The 13,430-nt window shown below is 48.6% G+C and overlaps 1 protein-coding gene across 1 annotated transcript; it reads right to left on the bottom strand.

Annotated features, from left to right (window-relative positions):
• Positions 1-6,997: 6,997 nt before the first annotated feature.
• Positions 6,998-12,343, bottom strand: LOC131880688 (uncharacterized). The gene has a single exon (XM_059227370.1). The coding sequence runs from the start codon at positions 12,341-12,343 to the stop codon at positions 6,998-7,000; it is 5,346 nt and encodes a 1,781-aa protein (XP_059083353.1).
• Between the last annotated feature and the right edge of the window lie 1,087 nt (positions 12,344-13,430).

Genomic DNA, 13,430 nt, shown 5'->3' with positions numbered 1-13,430 from the left:
TTTCGGGAAACGGTTGTGTAACGATTTACTATTTTTGACCTAAGTAATTGTAACTGTAATTCGTTCCTTTTATGGAGCAACGCCTAACGCCCTGATAGTAATGAATTTATCAATTCAGACTGGATAGGGGTCATTTCAGCTTGATTGTTTCAAAGAAGTCAACCAAAATCGGTGAACTTGGAAGGGTAAACAAGTGCTCCTGCCGTCTCATTTTTCAATTTTCAAATTCCTCCTCCACTGTCAAGAACTGTTTGCATCAACATCGGAAACAGTAGTGGAAGAGGTCCAGGGCTGCCCAGAAGAACACCATTCCCTTTTGCAGCTCTTCACGGAACCCGAGATGGACGTGGCCTTCAAGAAGATGAAGAGTAAAGCCCCCTCAGCATCTGGGGTCTCTCCTTTCCAACTTTCACTTCTCCGGACCCAAGCCCAGCCACTCCTCCAAGATCTTTTCAGCCTCACCCTCCCTTCACCAATCATCTCAAATCATCAATAGTCAAAACCAGGGCCAGGGTTGGATACATTTGCAATAGAATTCCTATCAAGAATCTTCCCCTTCCAATAGTTCTTCAACTCTTCTGGACCTATATCACTCTAATTTTCCTCTACGGCCTACACCTTTGGCTCCCAAACTCCGCCCAATCCGCCCGCAAATCCGCCGATGCCACCTTCACCAAGTTCCTCAAACGATACCTGTGCGTGCCCCAATATGCCAACAATGCATGGACGCATTTCCTATGCAAAACCAAGCCCCTCACCATCGGGCTGGCAAGGTTAGTGTCCAACAGTGTTGGGAACCTGACGTTTCCGGAGGTGATGTCCGGACACAAGTTGTCCTTTCCGGTCAAGGACTTGCTAACACCTTATTGTCCTTGGCCCGACATCCCCTCGGAGTATTGCCGGTCACGCACCTTTGTTCGGCTCCCGGCCAAATACCACCAACGAAGGGAGCTAACAAAAGATCTGTTCAATCTGGCCCATCCTCAACTCTGCAATAACCAAGAATTTCATCATTTACCTTTACCTAAGTGTGTTTGTACTGCCTGTGATTCCCCTCTTCCCTTTTTTCATTTGCATTGAACCAATTCTAGTCATACTCATTGTGATATCACTTTCTAGTCAACTATTTTATTGCCTTTACCTTCTTGACATTTTTCTTGTTTCATCAACAAACCTCTGTGTATTGCATATACATTACATTTTATCTTATAGCTATTTTTACGCCATGACATGACCAAGAGTCGCAATAAAGATGATTATTATTATTTTTCCTTTATAATTTGTGGCGATTTTAGCGGTGTGCATTGCTTTGTCTAGTGCTCGGTGGGTCGAGCATGCGGTAGGGAACCAGGTACTGGTGTTCGAAACCAATCCCGCCCCTAGGGCGTGGATCAATTGGTGCAAAATGTCCGAATTAACAACAGGCATTCTACCGAAGCAAGCCTATGTGACCGATCATGTGAGTAGCACAATGCAATCTTACGTCGGGGCGGCAAAAAGAGCGTTCCCAAGTCTAGTGCTAGACTTTTCAACGAGCCTGAAAACGGCCAAAAAGTCCTATGAAAAATACCTGAGTGAAAAAGCAAATTCTCGAACACTTTACAAGTATGTGAATCAACGGAGATGCAAGTTGCCAACAATTGATCTAACCTGGATTCTTCGTTGATCAGCTTACCCCTCTCGTCTCACCATTGAGACGACTGCCACAGTGGTTCAAAAGCCTTTTTGGAGTACAACAGAAATATCCCAACAAATCTTGTTAACTTTTAGCCATATGAGCGCCAAATTTGAGCCAGAATTCAATAAATCAATCATGTCAAAATTACTTCTTATGGTTTTTGCAAGGAAGAAGACTGTTAAGATGGATTTGCGCATTTCTCTCAATACTTGAAAAGGTTTTTTGACCACCGTGGCCGTGGTGAGACGGGTGAGACGAGAGGAGAGGAGACGACTGTATCCAAGAATCCAGCTCTACTTGTTTGTCCCGATGGGTCCAAAACCACGGACTCCACTGAGGTGGCCACACATCTCAACGATTATTTTGCGTCCGTTTTCTCAGCGGAAGAACAGACAGGAGAAGAGCTGAAAATTGATATTAAGGCAAGATTGACCTTGAAAACGTTCTCAACCATGCTAACCAGCTAAACAACACCCCCAGCTCAGGGCCAGATGGTATTCCCTCATCGATTCTTAAAAACTGGGCCTTTCCGTCGCATGGCCAATGTCGATCATCTTCAATCAGTCAATGTTTGAAGGAACAGTCCCCTCAAGATTGGCTCTCGGGAAATGTTACCCCAATATTCAAAGGGGGTGATAAACTAAACAGATCGAACTATCGGCCAATCTCCCTAACCTCATCCATATGCAAGGTGATGGAGGGCCTCCTGCAGACGCTATTATGACAGAGGTGGGGAAAGAAGAAGGCTTGTTGAGAGACCAACACGGCTTTCGAGCAAGACGATCGTGTGTCACTGGACTAATACAACACATTGATTACGTGACTAGAGTGCATGACAGGGGAGGAACAGTCGACACAGTGTATCTGGACCTGGCCAAGGCCTTTGATACGGTCCCACATACTTTCCTTGCGAAAATTGTCTCGGGTCGGCGTTGGTGAAAATCTAGCCAAGTAGATCCTTACTTGGCTGAGCAATAGAAAGCAAAGAGTCGTAATAAATGGTTCCTACTCGGCGTGGAAAAGTGTTTCTTCAGGCGTCCCTCAAGGAAGTGTCCTCGGCCCAACACTGTTCTTCATCTTTGTTTTTGATCTTCAGGTTGAAGATCCAGTGCACCCCATAAGATTTGCAGACGGCACGAAGATCTTTTGCGAAATTTCCGACCCATTTGACCATAGGAGACTACAGTGTGGACTGGATTCCATCGCTGATTGGGCTGGTGTAAGTGGGATGGAATCTAATATGAAAAAGAGTAAGACTCAGATTTGGGCGTGGTGATACTGGTTCATCTTATCAACTTAAAGGTCATTCTCTCGACGGGGTGGAATCCGAAAGGGACCTCGGAGAGATAGTGGATCCTGAACTAAAGTTCAGCAAGCATTGCGCATCAATAGCTGTAAAGGCGAATCATGTTTTGCAATTTCGAAAGCGACACTTTGAAACGAAGGATCCAACAATACTAACAAAGTTATTCATAACCTACGTTAGACCAATCCTCGAATATAGCTGGGATGTTTCACGCAATAAGAGTGAAAACGTTGAAAGCATAGTCTCAGTACATACCTATGCTTCAGTATACTCAAGTTTTCCAAGCCGGAATCGAAACTGCAAACATAGTGGAAGTATAAACAAATTTAGTGTACTCAAAAGATCCAGTGTTCATCATGAACAAGTCATGTCGCTAATTCTAATGTTGATTAAGGATGTTACTAGCGAATAAAGCATATTGTCCATAGTAGAGATGGTGTTTATGAGTGATTAAGAATACGGTTTTGCTTGCTTTTATATAAAAACAAATTGTTAATGTCTTGGAAGTTAAAGTAGGCCACGATTATCAAGTTTCCAACAACCTGCCCTTTTGCACAAACTACGGCAGAAATTCTACAGCTCCAACCCCTAAAACCGTCTTTTCAATGTATTGATTAACGGTACATAGACAATAGGTTATGAATACAGTTCAAGTTTTTACTTTTAATCTGCCCCCGTGGTCCAATCCGTTTCTTCTTCAAAAGATCCTCTTAGAGCGAACATTCTAAGCGGTATTGATCGGTAATGGGAAAACCTTTTTGATTTCTTTGGTCACCGCATCCACGTACAAGGCCATACACAAACTAAACTTGGCCTACAAGGTCTTTTCAAAGCTTGAAACCATAAATGGCAAATTAATTGTGACAGGGTTGCGGCCAATCGTTCCCCACATATTATAAGAAGTGAGGTACAAGTAAATGAACTTCAGCAAATTTGGAAACCAGGCTCCGGACAAAGTTGTTACACTGTTTGTTGCTTGTTGACTGATAACTGGTCCTACAGAAATTGTGTCGATATCGCCAAGGTCGTGTCAGCCCTTACATGAGAATCGATGGCATTTTGTGTTTGGACACCACTCCACAAAGGTCATGTCACTTATCAGAAATCTTTTGTGGAATCCAAGGTGTTTGATGTGATAAGAATGTCAATAAAATCTTCCCAACAATTTTGGTCTATCCAGTAATCCTCAGACGCAATTGAATCAGTAGCATCATTAGATTTTAACAGAAGGTGGCTAGTGAAGCCAATAGAATATTGAAAGGATATCAAAAAGCAAAGAAAAGATACATGTCGGTTAAAATCGGTATATTTTGAATTGGTGAATGGTGTGATTGCTCATGCTCGCACTTATCATTCTAGTCAATATGTATATAAACCAGATCTAGTCAGAAATAAAGTCAGTCACGAAGCGTACACAACATGGCGCAGTCGGTAGTCCGGATGTGGCCTCCTGTGTGATTTTCCCCCTGGAGGGGATTGAGCAAGGTGTGTGGCTCTCCCCGTGGAGGGGATTGGAGCGTAGAGGCAACAGCCAAAGACCTTTACCCACACGCCTTGTGACCCGGTTGGCACGGTGATCTGCCTGGTTGGCACCGTGATCCGCCCGGTTGGCACCGTGATCCGCCTGGACGGCCCGCGTTCCCGGGATGGCCCCGTGACCCCGGATAGCCCGTGACCCCGGATGGCTCGTGACCCTGGGATGGCCTCGTGATCCCTGTCTGGGATGGCCTCGTGACCCTGGGATGGCCTCGTGATCCCTGTCTGGGATGGCCTCGTGACCCTGGTATGGCCTCGTGATCCCTGTCTGGGATGGCCTCGTGATCCTGGTATGGCCTCGTGATCCCTGTCTGGGATGGCCTCGTGACCCAGGGATGGCCTCGTGACCCTGGGATGGCCTTGTGACCCTGGGATGGCCTTGTGACCCCTGTGTGGGATGGCCTCGTGACCCCTGTGTGGGATGGCCTCGTGATCCTGTCTGGGATGGCCTCGTGACCCCAGGGATGGCCTCGTGACCCTGGGATGGCCTCGTGACCCTGGGATAGCCTTGTGACCCTGGGATGGCTTGTGACCCCTGTGTGGGATGGCCTCGTGACCCTGTGTGGGATGGCCTCGTGACCCTGTGTGGATGGCCTCGTGATCCCTGTCTGGGATGGCCTCGTGACCCAGGATGGCCTCGTGACCCTGGGATGGCCTCGTGACCCTGGGATAGCCTTGTGACCCTGGGATGGCCTTGTGACCCCTGTGTGGGATGGCCTCGTGACCCCTGTGTGGGATGGCTCGTGACCCCTGTGTGGGATGGCCTCGTGACCACTTTGTGGGATGGCCTCGTGACTCCTGTGTGGGATGGCCTCGTGACCCCCTGTGTGGGATGGCCTCGTGACCCTGTGTGGGATGGCCTCGCGTCCCTGTGTGGGATGGCCTGTCGTGATCCCTGTGTGGGATGGCCTCCTGATCCCTGTGTGGGATGGCCTCGTGACCCCGGATGGCTAGTATGACAGGTTGTCTTCCCAGACGCCTATTGCTGGGTCTAGGTGGGCTTGACTTGAAAGCCGCTTTCTTCTTCATGGCCGCGAAAAACGTAAATCACATTTGGCACTTTCAGTTATTCTTGAGTTTAAAGTTTCTAGTCCAGTTAACGATGATGTAATTGAAGTTATTCATGCTAGCGATGGATGATGGGTGTAGAAACCAAGTCATTTCTTTAAGCAGGGTTCGAGCAGCTCATTGTGGCAACTTTTGTGGTTGGGGTTGAACTTTCACAATGATTATTCTCTGACAATCCGGTTCATTGGGAGGCGGGAATTCACTCGTGATTCGTCCAACGTGCAATTTCCCACCTCAAGGGACACGATAGGCCTGATGCGTCCCTGGGTCATCTTGGGCCGAGGTTGAAGATATGACCTTTCTTGTTCCAACAAAGCCTTCAACCAAAAAATTGAAGGCATTGAGACTGCGAGAAACAATGGTATGATTGAATATTAATCACATGCCTCGATGCTTACTAACTTTCAATCTTTCTCTTTGTATCCAATGGCTCCAAGGCAGACATCTTCTCTAGGATCCAGGCCACTTTGTTCGGTCACCATGACCACCTTCACCCACTTCTACGGCGTGGGTAGGTCCGTTTCGCGTTTCAAAAATCGGTTGATCCCTCCATCCATCTATCAGTCACTCAGCTGCACAAGATCGAGATCCAAGACCGTCGTGAGGGTTCATAGGTGGCAGATGACGGGGGTGGGCCGGCTGGGGGTTGAGGTCATACGATGAAGTATCTTCATGGTTTTGGAAAACTTTGATCTTTTAATACGCCCATTATTATGGTCGTTGACGTGTAGTTGGTCACTTCTTTGGTTGTGTGGCTTGTCACTGAGCAGGAAGAGGTCACCCAGAAGTTGAAAAACTGGCTAAAAGTGTTGCCAACTTGAATCATTTAGAGGATTAACATGCCAATCAGAAGAATGGTTCCACGTGATTATTGGACGTGGAGCCTGCCTGTAATTTAATCTTTAACGGGCTCACTGGCACCGATAGGTGGACAAGTCTAGCTTGAGCATGGGGGAGTACAGTCTCCTGGTGTACTAACGCACCTCGAGTATATGCTTGGGTATGCTCAAGCCCCGAGAGTGTGTCTGTCCCTAAAATCGCTCCATAATCGGTATGCTACGTAACAATTATAAAGCGAGTAGACTTGACTATGCTTAAAGCACACTAAACAATTTGAATTAGTGCGTCAAACATCTGACCTTATGCCTCACAGGTATGGTCGCCCCGCCTCGTTAAAGACATCACATTGTTGGAATCAATGCACCGACGGTTCACAAGAATGATCCCTTCTGGTTGGAAGATTTCTCCTCCTCGGTTGTGGACTGTATATAGGTTAAACTTAATGATTATTCGGACACAATTTTCACACGTATATTTTCCGTTCTCTCTGTTTCATACACACTCTCAACTCTCCTCTCATCTCAACCGGTCTTCTTTTTCCCCCCAATCCCTGCTCCCAACAATACTTCTCAGGGTGCCCGAAATCTTTCGTCCATTCCTCCCCCCGTGTTGTTGGGCGGGGTGGGCGTTACTTTTGCTCCACCTGTTGGTTTCTGGAGAGGGCAGATCTTTGTGATGGGTCGTCGAATCAGTCCGTCTTCCGTTTGAATTGTGACCGCCCTCACGAGGTCATCCACACCAGGATGGACCTCAACCACTTTCCCGAATTTCCATCGGGATCTTGGTTCGGGAGTGCCGACGATCAAAACTTCGCAGCCAAGGGGGATGTTTGCTTGCTTGATCCGCCATTTGTTCCGGGTAAGGAGAGAGGGAAGATATTCCATGGTCCATCGGACCCAGATCCGGTCCACTATCCCCTGAACATACCCAAAATGTTTCTTTGGATCCATGGAGACGTAGTTCCCCGGAGGAGCAGTGGCATTACCTCGCATCAGAAGGAAATGGTTTGGGGACAAGGCTCGAGAATCTCCCTCATCAGAACTCTCATATGTTAGAGGGCGAGAATTAAGCATTCCAGTAACCTCACACATCACTGTCCATAATTCGTGATCCCGCAGATGTCTCTTTGCCTCCTGGTCCTCTTCCAGGACCTTAACTAGAGCTTTTTTTGCTGCCTTTACCAGAGACTCGTGAATTCCACCCCAGTGAGGAGCTCCCGGGACTTGGAATTGCCATCTGATATCGCTTGCCACCGAGCTTGACTCAATGCGAGCAGACGACTCTTGTAGCTCACGTAGAAAATTCCGGGCACCCACGAAATTCGTCCCATTGTCACAATAAAGAAGGTCGGGTTTTCCTCGTAAATTGACGAAATTTCGTAGCGTATTTAGGAAGTCTTGGGTGCTCAGTGATGGGACAATTTCGAGGTGAACTGCGCGGGTGGTCATGCAAGCGAACAAGACTCCCCACCTTTTCTCGACTTTGTTTCGAAGCACTAACACCTCAAACGGCCCAAAGAGATCGACCGATGTATTCCAAAATGTCGGCTTCCCCATTGCAAGCCGTTCGGCTGGTAAGTCAGCCATTTCTTGAGAAGCGGGGGTCGCCATCATTTTCTGACAGAACTTGCACTCCATACGGACCTTCCTCACGGCCTCGCGACCCCGGAGCACCCAATATTTTTGACGAATTAAGGCCAACCCTTGATTTACACTCGGATGATGATCGGTTTTGTGCTCCTTCTTGAGTATCAGCTTTGTTAATGGGTGACGAGGGCAAAGGATGACGGGAAACCGCTGGTCGTAGCCGACTTGAGCTTGGCTTAATCTTCCTCTAGCACGAAGCAAACCCACGTCGTCGACAAATGGGCTCAAGTTTGAAAGTCTCGACTTCCTGGCCAGCTGGAAGACCCCGGCTTCTGTGAAATCTTCGGAAAAGGACTCAGACTGAGCCTTTGAGATCAAATCCTCTAGCGATGTAGGCTGGGCCTCTGGGATGATAGGTTGTAGTAGATGTTCCAAAGAGGTGGCCTCCTCTCCCACTCTGGCTACATGAATTTCGACTGGTTCAACCCTATATTTCTGGCGTTGTTCCTCATTTGTTTCACTCGTGTCAAGTTCAGGGGGCCAGGTGCCTATCGGGTTTGATAAGAATGGGGGACCGTCGATCCACAGGTCCGTGATTCTGACGCTTGCTGATACTCTGGTCCCGAGATCCGCTGGGTTGAGCTTTCCGGGCACGTGTCTCCACTCTCGCTCGAGAGTAAGGCCCTGAATTTCGCCGATCCTCAACGCAACAAAGGGTTTATACGTTTGAGCAACACTACGGATCCAACAATGTACCACTCTGCTATCCGTCCAAAAAAAGCGGCCATCGAGCTTGATTCTTAAAACTCGGCCCAAGTAGTCCGCAAGCCTCGCTGCCAGAACTGCTGCCTGGAGTTCCAGCTTCGGGATTGTTAAGGGTTTCTTGGGCGCAACTCTGGTCTTGGAGGCAACCAGTCTCACCGAAACATCGTTCTCTTGGTTGGAACATCTCAGGTAGGCCACAGCACAAAAGGCATCTTCGGAAGCATCGCAAAATACGTGAAGTTCTTGGGTGATATCCCTGCCAGACATAGGGGCCATGCACCTCGGAAAGCAAGTGGCGGACAGCAAATTGAGACCGCTGTTCCATTGGATCCACCACTCCATGCTCTTCTGGTCTACTGGGTCGTCCCAGTCCAATCCTCTGATAACGAGGTGTTTCATCATGATCTTCCCTGCGACAGTGATAGGGGCAATCAATCCAAGAGGATCATAAAGGCCGGCAAGACGGCTCAGAAGTCCCCTACGAGTCCTGACCAGCTCATGGCTCGTTGCAAAGAATGAAAGATCGTCCCATGTTGTTCGCCAATGAAGGCCCAACACCCTTGTGCACTGATCACCATCAGTAAGAGATCGTTGTCCTCCATGCATTCCCCCTTCGAGATCGCTAGTGACCGCTGGGCTGTTCGTTTCCCACCCTCGGAGGTTAAAGTTACCCCGAGCGAGGACATCCCTCACGTCGCGAGCCATCTCCAATGCTTCACGTTCACTCCCATGGCTATTCAGGTAATCGTCTACATAAAATTGATCCCTGATGGCGACCTTGACCCCGGGGCCACAAGGAAAATCTTCAGAGGTCCTCATGAGAGTTCGAATGGCGAGGCAAGGCGAAGGTGTGTCGCCGAAAACTACACCCAACATTTGATAAGTTGCAATCTCCTCGGTTTGGTGGAATCGCCATAAGAACCTGTGGTAGCGAGCGTCATCTGGATCCATCACAACACGGCTGAACATTGCCTCAATGTCGCCAACGACAGCAATTTCACGTTCCCTAAATCGTAAAAGAACGTCCATCAGGTCATTTTGCAGGGCCGGGCCAGACAGTAAGCAATCATTGAGACTGGTCCCCTGAAATCTGGCAGCGGAGTCAAAGACGACTCTGACATCCTTTCCATTTTTCTTCCAAACCCCATGGTGCGGGAGGTAGGCCTGATTGGGGTGTTCCAGCTCGTTCTGGTCTTCAACTTTCGTAGCGTAGCCCTCAGACAAAGTTTTTTGAATGGATTTAGAATAAGCTCCTGCAAAGTCTTGGTCTCTTTGAAATCGCCGCTCTAATGATTCGAAACGTTTCTCAGCTAAACGTCGATTATTTTGCGGCTTGGGTACTCCAGGAATCCAGGGCAACGCCACCTGATATCCAGGGCCATCAGATCGCCTTGTCGTTGTTTCATTGATCATTTTGAGCGCATATTCATCCTGGAGACTCATGGGTTTGGTTGATGGTTCAGATCCCTCCGCACCATAAGCCTCCGTAGCAAAGAACTCATTTAATTGTTGATCAAGGACCAGGTTTACGTCCTGGATGGAACTGGAATGGGATTGGATTTCGACGGAGGTATTACCTGGAATTGGCCCACGGCAAACCCATCCAAGAAGAGTACGGAAAGCATGGGGTTCATCGCATCCTCCCCTTCTTGTCTCTAGTGGCTCAATCAGCTCCCCCCCGTCCAGACCAAGTAAGATATCTACTTGGTTGCAATTTCCAGACAGTGGTAAGTCCTGGAGATGATTCCATTGTCCCTGAATAGAGGCCCATTTTATCCCTCTCAAGCCTTTGCACACCACCGGCAATGATCGTACCTCCAGGTTATATTTTTCTCCACCTCCCACTTGTCCCACTTGAACTGTTCCCTCGTACGACCTTAGCCTCGTCATTCCGGTTGTTCCATGAACCAAGAGAGTACCGGGACATGAGTGATCTAGGCCCAGTCGCTTGAAAATCTTTTCGCTAATGAACGAAGAATCCGATCCTTCATCCACGAGCCCATTGACAATAATGTCTCCACTTGGACCAGAGCAACGAATTGCTATCACCCCCAAAATAACATTCTGGCTCCTGGAGATGGTATTGGTACTTGCTGAGTTGGGCTTGGAATCTCCCTCGTGGAGTGATGGATGATGTGACCTTCCACACTTGGGGCAACTCCTCTTGGAACGACATTGTCGACTCATGTGACCCTGATTCAAGCATCCAAAACAGATTTTATTGTCCTGAGCGAATCGCATTCGGCCATTACCATCGAGGCCTCTGAACTCGTCGCAATCCGACAACCGATGATCAGCTAGACATTTGGGGCACTTCCGGATTGGTTGGGTGCTTGTGTTGTGGTTTCTTGTTCTCTCATTCGAGCCCAGACTGGCCCTTTCACCAAGTAGAGATTGTCCATGATATCGCTGGTCACTATGCACAATGCTGAGCAACCAGTTGCAGAATTCGTCAATCCGGCTACCTCTCGGAATCTCGCGGGCATGAGACTCCCAAGACCGGAACAGATCGTGGTCGAGCTTGCGCTCCAGTGAACGTTCTAATTGCCCCCAAATTACATCTGACCTCGGGACTCGATCTTGAATCACAAGGACGTGTCCTTGCACCGTGAATGCGAAATCAGCCAGGCTATTTGGTTCTCTTGGTTTGATTCTTGGCAGATTCTCTAGTTCTCTCTGATGAGCTTCGACCAGAAGCTCGCTGTCCCCAAAAACCTTGTTGAGGGTCCGAAGGGCCGCATGATAGTGTGCTTCTGTGTTCCCGAACCCGCCAATGAGTCTTCGACATTTCTCATTCATTGACGCTTTTAGGAGGCCCATCTTCTCAGCCGAGGATCGGTTCGTGGAGTGGATGAGCGCCTCAAACATATTTGACCATTCTTGAAACTCGAGCATATTCCCAGAGAATTTCGGCATCTTAACCTCGATCGAAGACCGTATATTCCCTCCCCTTTGATTCGAAGATTCTACATTAATTTGAGGGTTCACCATCCAGTTGACTGAGCTCTTTCTTCCGCCCCCACTCGGGATAAAATCTTCAAAGTCGGTCATCCGACTTCTCAAGTTGATGGTATTAGAGTCTAGATTGATCCTTTCATTACCCCCACTGTCGACTTCAAGGTTCTTCTTAACTCGATCTCCCATTTGATGACCGGTTTGTAAGGGGTTTGCTGCTTCGCTCTCCTTGAATTGGCGTATCTCTGTGTCTCCTGAGTGAAAGGAAGTGCTCGCCTCGTCTTCTCGGGCCTCCACGGTATCCTGAACGGCTGCTAAGGCTGACTGAACTCGATCTCGTTCAGTCTCGACATAGTTGTGAACCCAACCCGCATCTTCTTCGGATAGGTCCAGGGCCAGGGCCTCTCGGGCTGTATGGTCAAGCCTTTCCATTGTAGCCCCCAGTTCCTTGGCTTTCATTCGTAGAAGAGTCCTGGACACTCGCTTGTCGGGGCGTAGACATTCCTCCAGTTTCTTGGCTTGGAGCGTGATAAATCTCTTTTCCACGCTCATGGATTTCTTGGCCTTGGTGAGCTCAACCTTAATGACGATGCTACCACCATCCTCCATGGTGTTAGTGACGTCCACTTGAAAGTCCTCACTTGGCCTCACTCCAATCCAAGGGCAAACCGATAGGGTCTACCAGAATGTTCTCAAAGCTTGGATAGCTTGGATCCCGATCTCTCCGGTTCCGGCCGGCCACCCGTTTCCTACCGGTCACACGATCCGGCTCGAAGGACCACTGATGGTTGGAAGATTTCTCCTCCTCGGTTGTGGACTGTATATAGGTTAAACTTAATGATTATTCGGACACAATTTTCACACGTATATTTTCCGTTCTCTCTGTTTCATACACACTCTCAACTCTCCTCTCATCTCAACCGGTCTTCTTTTTCCCCCCAATCCCTGCTCCCAACAATACTTCTCAGGGTGCCCGAAATCTTTCGTCCATTCCTCCCCCCGTGTTGTTGGGCGGGGTGGGCGTTACTTTTGCTCCACCTGTTGGTTTCTGGAGAGGGCAGATCTTTGTGATGGGTCGTCGAATCAGTCCGTCTTCCGTTTGAATTGTGACCGCCCTCACGAGGTCATCCACACCAGGATGGACCTCAACCACTTTCCCGAATTTCCATCGGGATCTTGGTTCGGGAGTGCCGACGATCAAAACTTCGCAGCCAAGGGGGATGTTTGCTTGCTTGATCCGCCATTTGTTCCGGGTAAGGAGAGAGGGAAGATATTCCATGGTCCATCGGACCCAGATCCGGTCCACTATCCCCTGAACATACCCAAAATGTTTCTTTGGATCCATGGAGACGTAGTTCCCCGGAGGAGCAGTGGCATTACCTCGCATCAGAAGGAAATGGTTTGGGGACAAGGCTCGAGAATCTCCCTCATCAGAACTCTCATATGTTAGAGGGCGAGAATTAAGCATTCCAGTAACTTCACACATCACTGTCCATAATTCGTGATCCCGCAGATGTCTCTTTGCCTCCTGGTCCTCTTCCAGGACCTTAACTAGAGCTTTTTTTGCTGCCTTTACCAGAGACTCGTGAATTCCACCCCAGTGAGGAGCTCCCGGGACTTGGAATTGCCATCTGATATCGCTTGCCACCGAGCTTGACTCAATGCGAGCAGACGACTCTTGTAGCTCACGTAGAAA

This window comes from Tigriopus californicus, chromosome 5 (genome assembly GCF_007210705.1).
Source record: "Tigriopus californicus strain San Diego chromosome 5, Tcal_SD_v2.1, whole genome shotgun sequence".
NCBI classification, from domain to species: domain Eukaryota; kingdom Metazoa; phylum Arthropoda; class Copepoda; order Harpacticoida; family Harpacticidae; genus Tigriopus; species Tigriopus californicus.
The sequence above is the reverse complement of the archived record's forward strand: the minus strand, read 5'-3'. Positions and strand labels throughout refer to the sequence as shown.

Coding starts and splice junctions, on each gene's coding strand:
- LOC131880688 (XM_059227370.1), bottom strand. CDS start 12,343: ATGGAGGATGGTGGTAGCATCGTCATTAAGGTTGAGCTCACCAAGGCC.